This window comes from Rhinoderma darwinii, chromosome 8 (assembly GCF_050947455.1).
Source record: "Rhinoderma darwinii isolate aRhiDar2 chromosome 8, aRhiDar2.hap1, whole genome shotgun sequence".
NCBI classification, from domain to species: domain Eukaryota; kingdom Metazoa; phylum Chordata; class Amphibia; order Anura; family Rhinodermatidae; genus Rhinoderma; species Rhinoderma darwinii.
In genome coordinates this window covers 47,734,145-47,752,167 of record NC_134694.1, presented here as the reverse complement: position 1 = coordinate 47,752,167, position 18,023 = coordinate 47,734,145, and the positions used below count along the sequence as shown (strand labels likewise).

General features: G+C 40.0%; 1 protein-coding gene across 8 annotated transcripts in view; it reads right to left on the bottom strand.

Annotated features, from left to right (window-relative positions):
* Positions 1-18,023, bottom strand: part of EDA2R (ectodysplasin A2 receptor) — a 208,881-nt gene that overhangs the window by 68,362 nt on the left and 122,496 nt on the right. For 5 of the 8 annotated variants that reach the window (XM_075834271.1, XM_075834270.1, XM_075834272.1 and 2 more), the window contains one exon: positions 17,489-17,958. In XM_075834271.1, the coding sequence (XP_075690386.1) occupies positions 17,489-17,958 (470 nt within the window). Of the gene's footprint in view, positions 1-13,747; positions 14,453-17,488; positions 17,959-18,023 lie in introns of those variants that run through there. The other 3 variants (XM_075834274.1, XM_075834276.1, XM_075834275.1) reach the window with 3 other exon arrangements.

Sequence of the window (18,023 nt, the reverse complement as noted above, 5' to 3'; positions counted from 1 at the left end):
AGATGTACTTTTTAATAGCACCATTTTGGGGTACATATAATGTATTCATTAACTTTTATTAACTTTTTTGGGGGGGGGATAGAAGAAAACCTGAAATGTTGCCACTATTTTTTTGCGTCCTAAATCTACGTCCTTTACCGTGTGGTATAAATAACACAATAACTTTATTCAACAATGGGTTGTTACGATTGCAAAGATAAATTTGTATAGATTTTGTATGTTTTACTAATTACACAGTAAAAACACTTTTTTTTTTCAAAATTATTTGTTTTTGTGTCTCCATATTTGAAGAGCCATAACTTTTTTATTGTTCCGCCGATGCAGTAGTGTGAGGGATTTTTTTTTGCGGGACGACTTGTAGTGTTTATTGGTACACATTTAAGAGTAGATGTGACTTTTTGATCACTTTTTATCAAATTTTTTTTAAGTCAGGATTAACAGAAAACACCAATTTTTCCATTGTTTTTTTATTTTATTTTTCACGGCGTTCACCGTGCGGGTTAAATAATGTAACAGCTTTATAGTCGGGGTCGTTACGGTCGCGGCGATACCAAATATGTGTAACTTTTTTGCTTTTATTGTGTTTTTTTTAATAGTAAAGCATTTTGTAAGGGGGAAAAAGTGGGTTTTTCAGATTTTTTTTTATTAACTTTATTCAACTTTTTTACTAGTCCCACTAAGGGACTTTAATATGCGATCTTCCGATTTCTTTCATAATACACTGCAATACTTTTGTATTGCATTGTATTACTGCCTGTCTGTTTAAAACTGTGTCAGTGTGATGAGAGTGAGCTCCCTCCCTCTCTCCAAAACAATTCAGATGCGGCGCCCGCTATTGAGCACCGCATCTGAGGGGTTAAACAGGTGAGATTGATACTAATATCGATCTCACACGTTCGAGCAGGGATGTCCCCAGCCCTCAGCTATTTCTTGTAGCTGAGAGCAAGGAGATTTAACGGCTCCCTGCTCTGTTTACTTTATTCTGATGCAGCGCCATGAAAAGGCAATTGCATCAGAATAAAGCCCATTAATGACCGCCGTGAAAAGGCTTATCGGCGGTCATTAAGGGGTTAATTAACGAAATTGGCCGAATGTAGATATGGTCCAAGCGAAGTTAAGTAAAATAAATGTACACAAGGCCCTGGGACTAGAGTTCTTAAAGAGCTTAGTTCAGTTATTTCTGTCCCCCTCTTCATAATATTATTAGAGATTATCCAGTGACTGGTATAGTGCCAAGGGACTGGCGCAGGGCAAATGTGGTGCCTATTTTCAAAAAAGGCTCTAGGTCTTCCCCGGGTAATTATAGACCAGTAAGCTTAACATCCATCGTGGGGAAAATGTTTGAGTGGCTATTGAGAGACTATATACAGGATTATGTGACAAAAAAAATAGTATTAGAAGTGACATTCAGCACGGTTTTACTAAGGACAAATGTCAAACCAAGCGGATTTGTTTTTATGAAGAGGTGAGCAGAAGTGTATATAGTATTTTTGGACTTTGCAAAGGCATTTGACACTGTCCCTCATAGACGTCTAATGGGTAAATTAAGGACTATAGGTTTAGAAAGTATAGTTTGTAATTGGATTGAGAATTGGCTCAAGGACCGTATCCAGAGAGTTGTGGTCAATGATTCCTACTCTGAATGGTCCCCAGTTATAAGTGGTGTACCCCAGGGTTCCGTGCTAGGACCACTATTATTCAACTTATTTATTAATGATATAGAGGATGGGATTAATATCACTATTTATATTTTTGCAGATCACACCAAGCTATGTAGTATTGTTCAGTCTATATGTTTGTAAATTGCAAGCTGATTTGGACACACTAAGTGTTTGGGCATCCACTTGGCAAATGAAGTTTAATGTAGATAAATGTAAAATTATGCATTTGGGTACCAACAATCTGTATGCATCATATGTCCTACCAGGGGCTATACTGGGAGAGTCACTTGTTGAACATAAACAAAATAATAGCATGCAATGTGAATCAGCTTCTTCAAAGGCCAGCAAGATATTGTCATGTATTAAGAGGCATGGACTCGTGGGACAGGGATATAATATTACCACTTTACAAAGGATTATATATATGGTGCACGCCGGGTGGGGGAACATGAAGTGGGCTCACAGGCTGAGACCGCTCCATAGAGCGAGTGTGTCGGCTGTGTGTTACAGCCGACACTTCCGGGTAACTAGTGGGATCCCGTTTGAGCGCGATCCCGCTTGTTTAACCCGTTAAATGTCGCTTTCAATAGAGATTGCGGCATTTAAATGACTAAAAACAGGGGGGGCGACCCCCTGTAACGTCCCAACGGCCCCCAGCGGCGAGATCGCAGGGAGCCGTTGGTTGGCACGGCTGCCTGGGGGCCTGATGAAGTCCCCTAGGTCCGCCATCTTTGTACTCCTATGAAGCTCTGCCTCCGGCAGGGCTTCATAGGAGGCTGTCAGAATCACAATATACTGCAATACATTAGCATTTCAGTATATCGTGCAAGCGATCTAACGATCGCTGGTTGAAGTCCCCTAGGGGGACTAATAAAAAAAAGTAAAAATGAGTTAAATAAAGTTTTTTTTGGTGTAAAAAAGAAAAAAAATATTAAAAGTTAAAAAAGAAAAACCTCTTTTCCCATTTCACCCCTAGAGCATAGTAAAAAATTAAATAAATAAACATAATTGGTATCGCCGCGTTTGTAAAAGTCTGAACTATTAGGCTATGTTCACACGGGGTATTTTGCCGAGTTTTTTGACGCGGAAACCGCGTCGCAAAACTCGGCAGAAACGGCCCGAGAACGCCTCCCATTGATTTCAATGGGAGGCGTCGGCGTCTTTTTCCCGCGAGCAGTAAAACTGCCTCGCGGGAAAAAGAAGCGACATGCCCTATCTTCGGGCGCTTCCGCCTCCGACCTCCCATTGACTTCAATGGGAGGCAGGAGAAAGCGTATTTCTCGCTGTTTTATGCCCGCGGCGCTCAATGGCCGCGGGCGAAAAACGGCGCGATAATTGCCGCGAAAATCGGCGTGCAGGGAGAGGAATATCTGCCTCAAAGTTCCAAACTGAATTTTGAGGCAGATATTCCTCCCCCAAAATACTCCGTGTGAACATAGCCTTACAATATATCATTATTTAACCCGCACGGTGAACGCCGTAAAAAAAATAATTGTAAACGCCAGAATCTCTATTTTTTGGTCACCTAATCTCCCACAAAAAATGAAATAAAAAGTGATAGAACCATCGCATGTAGACCAAAATGGTATTATTAAAAACTACAGCTCATCCCGCAAAAAATGGTTATGGTTCTCGGAATTTGGCGACACAAAATAAATTTTGTTTTTTACACTTAGGTTTTTACTTGTAAAAGTAGTAAAATATAGTAAAAACTACATATATTTGATATCGGCATAATCGTATTGACCCATAGAATAAAATTAATATGTTGTTTTAATTGCACAGTGAATTTCCGTAAAAACGGCGTGCAAAAAACCATGGTGGAATCGCTGTTTTTTCCTTTTCTAACCCTCAAATAATTTTTTGCCCGTTTCCTAGTACATTATATGGCAAAGTAAATGGTGCTACGAAAAACTACAACTCGTCCCGCAAAAATCAAGCCCCCATAGTACTATATCAACGGAAAAATAAAGGCGTTATGGCTTTTGGAACGTCGGGAGGAAAAAGCGAAAATGAAAATCTGATAAAGGGCTGCGGCGGGAAGGGTTTAAAAGAGGCATTGACTCGTGGGAGAGGGATATAATATTACCACTTTACAAAGCATTAGTGAAGCCTCATCTAGAATATGCAGTTCAGTTCTGGGCTCCAGTTCATAGATAGGATGTTTTACAGCTGACATCCGACTGTAACGGCGGGGACCGAAATTAGCTTTGATTCCTGCCATTAACCCCTTAAGTGCAGCGCTCAAACGCGAGTGCTGCACTTAAGGTGTTTGCAGCTCATCGGAACCACAGCAATGAATTGCCGGGGTTCCGGTGGCTGCAATGGCAACCGCAGGCCTAATACTGGCCTCCCAGTCTGCCTAGCACGGAAACCGGTCAAGATCCGCACGGCGGCGGAGCCTGATCGGCTTCCGTAGCCGCTAGCAAGATGGCGCCGGCTCAGGATCTGATCCGGCATCATCAGCGGTGGAAGTCAGCTGTATGTTACAGCTGACATACACCTGTTACGGCAGGAACCGGAGCTAGCTCCGATCCCTGCCATTAACCCCTTCGATGCAGCAATCAAAAGTAATTGCTGCATCGTAGCGGTTACTAGCAGATCGCCAGCCCTGACAGGCAATTAGGACTAGCGACTGCTGCTATGGCAACAGGAGACACAATGGTCTCCTGCTCTGCCATTATGGAAGCCGATTTGGCCCCGCCGGGAGACGAAGCCTAATCGGCTTGCTGTCAGTGAATAACTGACAGATCTAATATATTGCACTACGTAGGTAGTGCAATGTATTAGAAAAAAAAGAAATCTAACAGCTGGACCTTCAAGTCCCCTAGTAGGACTTGAGAAAAAGTGTAAAAAAAAGTATGAAAAAGTGTAAAAAAAAAAGGGAAAAAAATAAAAGTTTGAAAACAATAAAAGTTTCAAGTAATAAAATAAAACACAATCCCCCTTTTACTATTATCAAGTCCTTTATTATTGAGAAAAAATAATAAACCATACGTATTTGGTATCGCCGCGACCGTAACGAACTGAGGTATCAAAATATAATATTATTTATTGCACGCAGTGAACAACATAAAAAAAAACAACTTAAAAACGATACCAGAGTTTCTGTTTTTTGGTCACTTTGCCCTATAAATATAGGAATAAAAAGTGATCAAAATGTCGCACGTATTCCAAAAATGGTACCTATAAAAACTATAGCTCGTCTCGCAAAAAACAAACCCTCATACAGCTGCGTCAACAAAAAAAATAAAAAGTTATGGTTCTCACAAGTTGGTGACAGAAAAAATACATTATTTTTACAAAAGTAGATTTATTGTGCAAAAAGTTGTAAAAAACATAAAAAAGTGCTATAAAATAGGTATCGCCGGAATCTTACTAACCCGCAGAATAAAGTTACCAGGTAATTTATAACGCATGGTGAACGCTGTATAAAAAAAAACGAAATAAAACTATGCCCGAATTGCGGTTTTTTGTTTACCTGGCCTCCCAAAAAATAGCATAAAAGTGATCAAAAAGTTGCATGTACCCCAAAATGGTACCAATAATAACTACAGCTCGTCCCACAAAAAAAAGCCCTCACACCACTACGCCTATGAAAAAATAAAATTAGTTATGGCTCCAATAAGTAAGGAAATAAAAAATATGCAGTTGTGCCCGAGGGGAACATTTCTTCTGTTGAAGAGGCGATTCATCAAGGACCTAAAATTAGGGAACCAGGAAAGGGAGGGCCCAAACATATCCGCTGGAAGCGACGTTGCCCGCATTATACCAGGACAACACTTTCCCAGCAAAATTCCCCAAACTGCAAAGGTGCGGAGTATGGACCAAAAGGGGGATAAGAAAGGATGCCATATATCAGTGCAAAACCGGCCTGTGCAGAAAGGATTGCTTCACAGCGTAACACACATCTATGGATCATTTTATTGTTTTTTTTTACCCCATTATTATACCACCTGACTATGCCCCTGATGTACTCTACCCAGCTTACATGTACCCCCACATTATAAACGGAAACACCAGCAATACTCAAACAAAACTACTACCAAGCAAAATCCGCTCTCCAAAAGCCAAATGGCGTTCCCTACCATCTGAACCCTACAGCGTGCCCAAACACCATTTTCCTTCCACATATATGACATAGTCATACCCGGGAGAACTCTTTTAACAATTTTTGGGATGTGTGTCTCCAGTGTCATAAGCTGGGCATGACATATTTGCCACTGAAATGGCATATCTAGGGAAAAATACACATTTTTAATTTGCACCATCTGCAGCACATTCATATATGGAAAAGACCTGTGGGGTGAAATGCTCAGTACACCCCTTAACAAATGCCTTGAGTGGTGTAGTTTCCAAATGGGGTCACTTCTCAGGGGTTTCTTTTTATTATTTCACATCAGAGCCTCTGCAATTGTGAACCAATACTTTGTAAATCGCCAAATTAGGCCTCAATTTCGCATGGTAATCTTTCACTCCTGAGCCTGCTCGAATGTCCAGGTAAAAGATTAGGGTCACATGTAGGGTGTTTCTAAAACTGGAAAACACCGCATAATAATTAGAGGGCTGTATTGTTATGGTGGCAAGAGCTGGGCACCACATATTGACATGTCTATGGAAAAAAATTCCATTTTCACTCTGCAACATCGAGTGCACACTAATTTCTAAAAAACACCTGCAGAGTTAACATGCTCACTACACCACTAGGTAAATGCATTGAGGGGTGTAGTTTCCAAAATGGGGTCACTTCTGGGGGGTTTCCACTGTTTTGGTCCCATAGGCGCCCAGAAACCAATCCAGCAAAATCTGCACTCCAAATGGCGCTCCTTCCCTTCTCAGCCCTGCCTTGTGCCCAAACAGCAGTTTATGACCACATATGGGGTGTTGCCATGCTCGGGAGAAATTGCTTTACAAATGTTGGGCTCTTTTTTTTTCCTTTATTTGTTGAGAAAATGAAAAATTTTGCGCTAAAGCTACGTCTTATTGAAGAAAAAGGATTGTTTTAATTTTCACTGCACAATTCTAATAAATTCTATGAAACATCTATGGGGTCTAAATGCTTACTACACCCCTAGATAAATTCCTCAAGGGGTGTCGTTTCCTAAATGGAATCACTTTTTGGGCATTTTCATTGTTTTGTCCCCTCAGGGGCTTTGCAAATGTGACATGGCCTCCGCAAACCATTCCTGCTAAAGGTGATCTCCAAAAGCCAAATAGCGCTCTTTCCCTTCTAAGCCCGCCGTGTGTCCAAACAGCCGTTTATGACCACATGTGGGGTATTGTTTTACTCGGGAGAAATTGCTTTACAAATTTGGAACTGCTTTTTCTCCTTCAGTCCTTGTGGAAATGAGAAAAAAAAAATGCTAAACGTACATTTTCTTTGAAAAAATGTAGATATTAATTTTAACGGCCTACTTCCAATAATTTCTGTACAAAACATGTGCCGTCAAAATGCTCACACCTCTAGATCATTTCCTTGAGGTGTGTAGTTTCCCAAATGGGGTCACTTTTGGGGGATTTCCACTGTTTGGCACCGCAAGAGCCCTTCAAACCTGACATGGTGCCTAAAATATATTGTAATAAAAATAAGGCCCCACAATCCACTAGGTGCTCCTTTGCTTCTGAGGCCGGTGCTTCAGTCCAGTAGCACGCTAGGGCCACATGTGGGATATTTCCTAAAACTGCAGAACCTGGGAAATAAATATGGAGTTGCATTTCTCTGGTAAAACTTTTTGTGTTATAAAGAAAATTGGATTAAAAATAAATTTCTGCAAAAAAATATGAAATTTGTAACTTTCACCTCTACTTTGCTTTAAAAGTCAAAAGGGTTAAGAAATTTTCTAAATGCTGTTTTGAATACTTTGGGGGGTGAAGTTTTTAAAATGGGGTGACTTATTGGGGGTTTCTAATATATACGGCCCTCAAAGCCACTTCACAACTGAATTGACCCCTGTAAAAATAGCCTTTTTAAATTTTCTTGAAAATGTGAAAAATTGCTGCTAAAGTTCAAAGCCTTGTAACATCCTAGAAAAATAAAAGGATGTTCAAAAACGATGCCAGTCTAATGTAGACATATGGGGGATGTTAATTAGCAACAATTGTGTGTCTTATAACTGCCTGTTTTACAAGCAGATACATTTAAGTTGAGAAAAATGCACATTTTTGCTATTTTTCGCTAAATTTTGGTGTTTTTCACAATTAAATACTGAACATATCGAGCAAATTTTGCCAGTAACATAAAGTTCAATGTGTCACGAGAAAACAATCTCAGAATCGCTTGGATAGATAAAAGCATTCCGACGTTATTACCACATAAAGTGAAACATGCCAGATTTGAAAAATTAGGCTCTGTCAGGAAGGTCAAAAGTGGCTAAAGAGGGAAAGGGTTAAAAGAATTAAACAGATTTAGCCTTGAAAAAAGACGACTAACGTATATATAAATATATTAATGGCACATACAAAACATATGGTGAAATCCTGTTCCATGTAAAACCCCCTCAAAAAACAATGGGGCACTCCCTCCATCTGGAGAAAAAAAGGTTCAATCTGCAGAGGCGAAAAGCCTTCTTTACTGTGAGAACTGTGAATCTATGGAATAGTCTTCTGCAGGAGCTGGTCACAGCAGGGACAGTAGATGGCTTTAAAAAAGGCTTAGATAATTTCCTAGAACAAAAAAATATTAGCTCATATGTAAATGTGTAGAAAATTTTCCCTTCCCTTTTCCCATCTCTTGGTTGAACTTGACAGACATGTGTCTTTTTTCAACCGTATCAAATAAATGTAAAATAATTGGTATCGTCGCGTCCATAAAGCCTGAACAATTACAATATAACATTATTTAACAAGCACGGTTAACGCCGTAAAAAAAAAAACAAGTGAAACGCCAGAATCGCTGTTTTTTGGTTACCTAGTCTCCCAAAAAAACTAATAAAAAGTGACCAGAAACTTGCATGTACCACAAAGTGGTACTATTAAAAACTACAGCTCGTCCCGCAAAAAATAATCCCTCATACCGCGCAATAGATGGAAAAACAAAAAAAGTATGTCTCTCAGAATTTGACACAAAATAAATAAAAAAAAATTTCAATTGGTTTTTCCTTGTAAAAGTAGTAAAATAAATAAAAAAAAACTATATAAATTTGGTATCGTAGTAATTGTACTGAGCCGCTGAATAAAGTTAATATTTCGTTTTAATTGCATGTGAAAGACGTAAAAACAAAACGTAAAAAACAATGGAGGAAGCGCTGTTTTTATTCATTTTCCGCCCCACATGTATTCTTTTCCCATTTCCTAGTACATTATATGGTACAATAAATTGTGCCATGCAAAACTACAACTCGCCGCACAAAAATCAAGCCCTCATAGGACTATATCGAAGTAAAAATAAAAAAGTTATGGCTTTTGGAAGGTGGGGAGAGAAAAAAATGTGGGGGGGGGGGAGAAAATCAGAAAAATGGCTGCGGCGTGAAGAGGTTAAATCTGATGTCAGACTAAATGAATAAAACACTAAATCTTTTCCCATAAAACTATACATCAATCTGCTCAGCTTTGCCTGCTCCATAGCATGTCGCCTGCTTGTTGCACGTGTCAGTTTAACCCCTTTAGGACGCAGCCTGTTTTGGCCTTGTGGCACAGCCGATTTTTTTTTCAAATCTGACATGCGTCACTTTATGTGGTAATAACTTGGGAATGCTTTTACCTATCCAAGCAAATCTGAGATTTGTGACATAATGTACTTTATGTTAGTGGAAAAATTTGGTCGATAAATTAAATATTTATTAGCGAAAAACACCAAAATTCTGCTTGTAAAACAGATAGAAATACCACACAAAATAGTCACTAGATAACATTTTCCCATATGTCTTCTTTATGTTTGCATCGTTTTTTGAACATCCTTTTATTTTTCTAGGACGTTACAAGGCTTAGAACTTTAGCAGCAATTTCTCACATTTTCAAGAAAATCTCAAAAGGCTATTTTTACAGGTACCAGTTTATTTCTGAAGTGGTTTTGAGGGCCTTATATTTTAGAATCCCCCAATAAAATCACCCCATTTTAAAATCTGAACCCCTCAAAGTATTCAAAACAGCATTCAGAAAGTTTATTAACCCTTTAGGCGTTTCACAAGCAATAAAGCAATGTAGAGGGGAAATTGACAAATTTCATAATTTTTTTTTTTGCCAAAATGCATTTGTAATAATTTTTTTTCTGTAACACAGAAGGTTTTACCAGAGAAACACAATCAATATTTATTGCCCAGATTCTACAGTTTTTAGAAATGTCCCACATGTGGCCCTAGTGTTTTGCAAAAGAGCACCTACAGGATTTTGGGGCCTGCTTTTTTTTAGATTATATTTTAGGCACCATGTCAGGTTTGAAGAGGTTTTGTGGTGCCAAAACAGTGGAAACTACCCAAAAGTGACCCAATTTTGGAAACTACACCCCTCAAGGATTTTATCTAGGGGTATAGTTAGCATTTTGACCCCACAGGTATTTTGATATATTTATTGCAGTAAGTCCGTGAAAATGAAAATTTACTTTTTTCTGAAAAAACATAGAAATCTGTAATATTTACATTGAATTAAGAAAAAAATACACCCCAACATTTGTAAAGTATCTTCTCCCGATTACGGAAATACCCCATATGTGGTAATAAACAGCTGTTTGGACCCACAGCAGGGCTCAGAAGCAAAAGGAGCGCCATTTGGATTTTGGAGCGCAGATTTTGCTGGATTGCTTTTCAGTGCCATGTCGCGTTTGCAATGCACTGGAGGGACCATAACAGTGGAATCTCCCTAAAAGTGACCCGATTTGGGAAACTGCACCCCTCAAGGAATTTTTCTAGGGGTATAAGTTAGCATTTTGACCCCACAGGTTTTTTGCAGTTATTAAAATTAATATCAACATTTTTGTCCACTAAAATGTTGCATTTTTTTATTTTCACAAGGGAAAAGGAGAAAAAGCACCCCAACATTTTTATTTTATTTTTGTCAACAGCACCACAGACTCCCAGACACTCCCCCACACTGGCACCAGCGAGGCCCCAAGCCATGCAACCTCCACGATCCCATGAGAGCAGGCACACCCAGCCCAGAATGACCACAGACAGCCCTCATCCCAGTCCGCCATCCCCCTCCAATCGATCCCGGAACAAATTCCAAACAGCAAAATCTAAAGTCAAGTGCACCACGGACTCCCAGACAGTTCCCCACACCAGCAATCTCCAAGCCGTGAACTTCTGCGATCTGACGAGAGCAGGAACAATCAGCCCAGAATGGCAACCGACACCCCAACATTTTTAACGCAAATTTTTTCCCAAATATGACAATACCCCACATGTGGTAAGAATAGTTTTTTTTATTAGAAATTAATTAACCTTTGCAGGACTGATCCTTTTTTGTTATTCCATTTTAGTGTTTCACTCCACGCCTTCCAAACGCCATAACTTTTTTATTTTTCCATCAATAGAGTAGTGTGAGTGCTTATTTTTTTGAGGAAGAGTTGTATTTTCTATTGACACAATTTAAAGTACCATATAATGTACTGGGAAACAGAAAATAAAATTCTTTGTGGGGTGAAATTGGAAAAACACTGCGATTCCTCCATTGTTTTTTGAGTTTTGTTTTTACTGCTTTCACCGTGCGGTAAAAAAAGACAACTTAACTTTATTCTGTGGGTCAATAAGATTACGGGGATACCAAATGTATATAGTTTTTTTAATATATTTTTTACAAAGAAAAAAACTATTATATCAAAACATTCTGGGAACCGTAACTTTTTTATTTTTTGGTCGATTGAGCGGTGTTAGGGCTTATTTTTGGCAGGACGAGCTGTAGTTTTTATTGGTACCATTTTTTGGCACATACATCTTTTTGATCACTTTTTATTACATTTTATTTAGAGCTAAGGTGACCAAAAAACAGTGATTTTGGCATTTTAAATTCTTTATTTCTTATGGCGTTCATTATGCGCTATAAATAACAGTTCTACTTTATTCTGCGGGTCGGTATGATTACGGCGATACCATATATATATATCGTTGTTTTGTCTTTTGCACAATAAAATCACTTGTTTGTAAAATAATTTATTTTCTGTCTCACCATATTCTGAGAGCCATAACTTTTTTATTTTTCAGTCAAAAAATCTGTATAAGGACTTGTTTTTTTGAAGGACGGGTTGTAGTTTTTATTGGTACTATTCTGGGGTACATGCGACATTTTTCGATCACTTTTTATTCTATATTTTGGGAAGGGTGGTGACTAAAAATTTGTGATTCTGGCATTATTTTTAATTTCTTTTTTTTCGGTGTTCACCGTTCGGGAAAAATAACATTATAGTTTTATCGTTTTGGTCGTTGTGAACATGGTGATACCAAATATGTGTACTGTTTAACGGTTTCATTTTTTTTCCTATAAAAGACTTATTATAGGAAAAAAACTTATTTTTACACTTTTGTAAAACATTTTTATTTTTTTTACCTGCAGATCTGATCGCTGCTAGAATACCTAGAATACCTAGTAGTGTAATGTATTCCAACTGTCAGTGTGACATCACAGTCACTCTGATAGTAAGTCGACGAGGACCAGCCAGAGGCTGGTCCTCATAGGCTTCCATACATGGCAGACCCAGAGGCCGTTGTCTGGCCTCCGAATACCATCACCAGCATCGGCAACCCCCACAATTGCATGGGGGCTGCTGATGTGCTACAAACCCCCTAAATGCGGCGATCCCAATCGATCGCCGAATTTAAGGGGTTAATTGCCGAAATCAGCGGCGATGAGCCGCTGATCGTCAACAGTGGAATGTCAGCTGTCGTGGACAGCTGACCTCCCAGTTCCCGATGCACACTGTCACCGACACGGTCACCGACAGCGTGCATCGCGAACGACAGTGACTTCCTGTCACTCTGACAGGAAGCCTATCAGGAGGTTGGTCATTATCTGTGTTACATCGGGGCGTTTTTACTACTTTTACTAGCTGGGCGTTCTGACGAGAAGTATCATCCACTTCTCTTCAGAACGCCCAGCTTCTGGCAGTGCAGACACACAGCGTGTTCTCGAGAGATCACGCTGTGACGTCACTCACAGGTCCTGCATCGTGTCGGACGAGCGAGGACACATCGGCACCAGAGGCTACAGTTGATTCTGCAGCAGCATCGGCGTTTGCAGGTAAGTCGATGTAGCTACTTACCTGCAAACGCTGATGCTGCTGCAGAATCAACTGTAGCCTCTGGTGCCGATGTGGCCGACACGATGCAGGACCTGGGGCTGGAAGTGAGTGACATCACAGCGTGATCTCTCGAGAACATGGCTGTGTCTGCACTGCCAGAAGCTGGGAGTTCTGAAGAGAAGTGGATGATACTTCTCGTCAGAACGCCCAGCTAGTAAAAGTAGTAAAAACGCCCCGATGTACGCACATAATACACGCCCACTTGGACTTTTACTTTAAACACGCCCACTTGGACTTTTGCAAGCCTCATTTGCATAAATACAAAAATGGTCATAACTTGGCCAAAAATGCTCGTTTTTTAAAAATAAAAACGTTACTGTAATCTACATTGCAGCGCCTATCTGCTGCAATAGCAGATAGGGGTTGCAAAATCTGGTGACAGAGCCTCTAAGTATGTAGCATGTGGCAAATCTCAGACCTAAATACAGCCCTGTTTATGCCATATCACACTATTTCATTAATAGTGTGGACCACAAAGTCTAGTAAAACTATTCTTATTTACTGGCATAGTGCAGACATTTGAAATCTGAGAAAGAAAACAAATAACTGAACTGGTAGAAGACAAAGTGATTCACTATACATGTTAGAACATAATATCAATTTAGTGGTATCTATAGATGTATCAGAGCTGGATTTGGCATCTGGTTTATTTTGCGCACCAAGATTATTTACGGAGTCAAGACAACGTCATAGGTTTACCTCCAATGCTATGGACAATCACTGATAAAACAGTGATATGATGAAGAGATATGGCAAACCACTATCTCACCTCTGCTGCATCATACAATTAATCTGATGTTTAAAACAGCTAGACATACGCTAGGCGTGGTGAAGTTCAATTTGGTCAATAACAGACAGATTATAAATAGAAATGTATTTTAAATTTCAAGTTTCATTTTATTCATGTACCCAGAAATAAAACCTTGTCACAGTGCAATTAACTTCACATGAAAAAATGACAATAAAAGGACAATTACGCACATTTATTGACAACTACTAAAAAAAAGGTTATTAAATTCTGCATGCCGTTTATGTCCAATTATTACAAGCTGAATTTAATGTGGTGAGAAGTCAAGGAGAAAGACCGTGCCTTAGAGTCTGCTACTCACTTCAGTCATTATAGAGCTTTGTGTGCAGGGCTAGACTGCCATCTGCTGGACAATGGTAGATATTACATAACACTAACTGGAAATTATAGATTCACATGGCAAAGATCCAGGCTAGTAGGGAGTCTTAAGGCCAATGCTCACTGGAAAAAATGTTTGTAAGATACCTCTCTTCCAAAAGGTAGAAAACAGTCTCTCTAGTGTCACCTACATGGTGACTACCCTGTAAGTCAATGCCCATCCCTTTATAGATGCTTGAAACACGATTCTTGTAGACAGCACTGTCTCAGAACTGTTGCTCCTCATCAGCACAGAGTAAGGTTCTAGTTGGCTGAATGAGATTCTTTTGACGCAGCACTTGGAAGGTACTGATTCTCCTTTCAAAGATCCTTCTGGAGAAGAGCTATTTTGCATATTTCATTCTGAAAAAACACTTTTTGTTGTTTGGTTAAAGGGACCTAAAATGGCAATTAAACCAACAATTTCTTTATACTTAATACTGCAAACACAATGGGTTTTTCTGTGTGTCACTCACATACACGAATTATGGAAATATCTAATATCGGATATTAGAGAAAGAACCCAACAGAATAAGGGTATGTTCACACGGCAGCGTCCGTTACGGCTGAAATTACAGGGCTGTTTTCAGGAGAAAACAGCCCCGAAATTTCAGCCGTAATGGCATGTTGAAGCGCTTTTTGCTGCGTCCATTACGGACGTTAAATGGAGCTGGTTTTCCGTGGAGTCCATGGAAAACGGCTACATTTACGTCTGAAGAAGTGACAGGCACTTCTTTGACGCGGGCGTCTTTTTTACGCCCTGCCTTTTGACAGCGGGGTGTAAAAAAAATGACCGTCTGCACAGAATATCGTAAGACCCATTCTAATGAATGGGCAGATGTTTGCCGACGCTATCGAGCCGCATTTTCGGACGTAAATCGAGGCAAAAACGCCCGAATTACGTCCGTAAATAGGCCGTGTGAACCCTCAGGCCCAGTTCACACTGTTTTTGGTGCGGATTTTGAGGAAGAGGCATGTTTTCTTTTCCCGGGCTGGAGCGGTTTATGTTAGTTTGCAATGGATTTTGGCTAGTTTTTTGAGTTTGCTAAATTAAAAAAAATTAAAAAAAAGACTAGGAAAAAAAAACACGTGTCAAAAAATACCTCTAACAAAACACTGTGTGCACATTCCATTAAAAGTATTTCATAAGGCAAAATTAACACCATGTCTGTGGTGCACCACTGGCATATACACATACACCTGTAAAATCTCCAGAAGTATGCACTGATGTGCAGGGTCCCCTGCAGCCCTAACTGTATTGAAGAGCGCAGTGCGCACAAAAAAAACATAACAAAAATGTACGCCACACAGTAAAAGCAGACAGTTGCAAATTTCCGGCCATACATACAGCAGGATCGCTGAATGTAGACCGTGAACGTGGTGTGAATTTAGTTTCATTGATGTGGATACCCTCCCAAGTCTGGCTATTGTATTTTTTTTCTATTTGGACGATGTTAACTTGGAAAAAATAATTAATTAATTAATTCATAGTACAGTAAAATTTCTTTAATCCAGCATCTGCTAATCTGGCACTTGTTTCTACCACAGAATTTATTTCATGCCGAATTTCAAAATACCTGAAACAAAAACCTGAGCTAGGATGATCAACTAGAAAGTTCCTCTGATTAAAAAACTATTTCTATTTTTCACTATCATCCTGGGGGTTCTCTACATTTACAGGATAAAATCCAGAACATCTATAATCTGGCACATATCCGTTCCATTTGTTGTGGGATTAAAGTAATTTTACAGTAGTTAGTATCGAAGATTTGATGCATCGTGCACCTCTATTCCAGTTTCGACACCGTACACCCTCAAAGGGTTCAATACCGTTATTTAATGTATTTCGATACTAAACTGTGCAACCGGACAGCTTAGCATTGTAACACATGAATGTATGAGTGCGGGGCTGCGGTTGTGTAATACAGCCATTGCCGCGCTCCTGAGTCCTGACAAGTGTGCGCACGGTCAGCATGATGTGATGCGACCAGCACTGCATTAATGAGCGGCGGCACTGAAGACCAACCATGGCGGGCGCACTGCAAAACACCTCCATGTTCTTTCTTCAGTGCCTGCGCCGCCGCTCATTAGTGCAGCGCCGGCCGCATCACATCATGGTGACCGCATGCACTTGTTGTCAGGAGCGGGGCAATGGCTGTATTACACAGCTGCAGTCCCGCTCTAACGGCGGAGATCAGAGAAACCTCTCATCTCCGCTGCTATTCCCCTGAATGCTTCGATCATAGCTGACCGCACCATTCAAGGGGTAAATGAGAATCCCTGTGACGCGATCGAGGGACATACTATATATAGACAGACAGCGCAAGGTCCATTGAATGACCCCAGGGTTGTCTGACTATATTTCCTGTTAGGGCATACTGAGGTATGTCCTAACAACTGCCTGTCTACTATCAGTACACAGGCTAATGTACTGGCATATAGATATAATAAAGTACTGTTAGGCTGGGTTCATACACACTATTTACGGACGTAATTCGGGCGTTATAGCCCCAAATTACGTCCGAAAATGCGGCTCAAAAGCGTCAGCAAACATCTGCCCATTCATTTGAATGGGTCTTACGATGTTCTGTGCCGACGGTCATTTTTTTTACGTGCCGCTGTCAAAAGGCGGCGCGTAAAAAAGAGGCCCACGTCAAAGAAGTGCATGTCACTTCTTCAGATGTAAATGGAGCCGTTTTCCATGGAAAAACAGCTCCAATTAAGTCCGTAATGGACACAGCGAAAGACGCCTGCACATGCCATTACGGCTGAAATTACGGGGCTATTTTCTCCTGAAAACAGCTCCGTAATTTCAGCCGTAACAGACGCTGCCATGTGAACATACCCTTAAATAAAAAAAACACAATTTTTTTTTACAATAAACATTAAAAGAAGTCTCAATACATAAAATATACACATATTCGGTATAGTTATGACCGTAATAAATTTATGGCGTAATTTATGATGTTTATGCAGTTATAAAATAAAAACTGCTTTCTTTTACTTATTAATGTGAGGCACGTGGTATTATGAATTTAACCTCCATGTGCCTCACATTAATAGTAATTAACCCTATCATGTACCTCACACATTAACCCAATGTTGTCCCTTATGACTGAGGAACATGATGGGGTTAATTCCTATTAATGTGAGGCACATGGAGGTTCAACATTCATCACACCTCGTGTCTCACATCAGAAAATGGAAGAACTTTTTTTTTGTTATTATTGATGGCAAAAGTATCGTTTTGGTATCAAGTATCGCAATACTTGATACGTAGTATCGGTATCGAAGTCCTAATTCTGGTATCGTGACAAGCCTAGTTTGTAATATAGATGTGATCACAGGTGCCCTACTCTTCACAGAAATTTATGACAAGTAGATTGATATTACCTTTAACTGACAGTGTACAGTTGTACAGGCACACTCCCTTACCTCCTCCTGAGTACTTGTGCTGGATCCAACTTGCGGGCTGCAGGAACAGATATGTGGCCTTGGTTCTTCATGGGGACCCTTGATCATTCTTGAGTGAGCCAGGCTACCAGAATGAGAACATCCATCTTCTGAGGAGAAGTTCTCTAAATCCAGCTCTGTGCATTCAACAGGTGCATGAGACCAATGCTGCTTCTCTGATGCACAGGAATGAGTTTGTGTTGAAAGTGACCCTACTACACTCTGGTTGGGCTCAGAAGAAGGTACACACCCACGGAAGCAGTCACTGCAACCTGAGTTTCGGATCAACGGCTGAGTCTCTGATACACTACGGGAATAATGCAGTTTCGCATGTGGAGGAGGAACGGCACAGAGCTCCACAGATGGCGGCAGAGAACATAACGCAGTGGAAACCGTGCAGGAATTTGAGGTAACTCTCTTTGAAGTCACATGTACTTCCTCCAGTGGCCCTGCTATTGAACAAATTCAAGAGTAAAATTTTTTTCAGTTTTTTGCTTTCCATTTTGTCTCAAACACT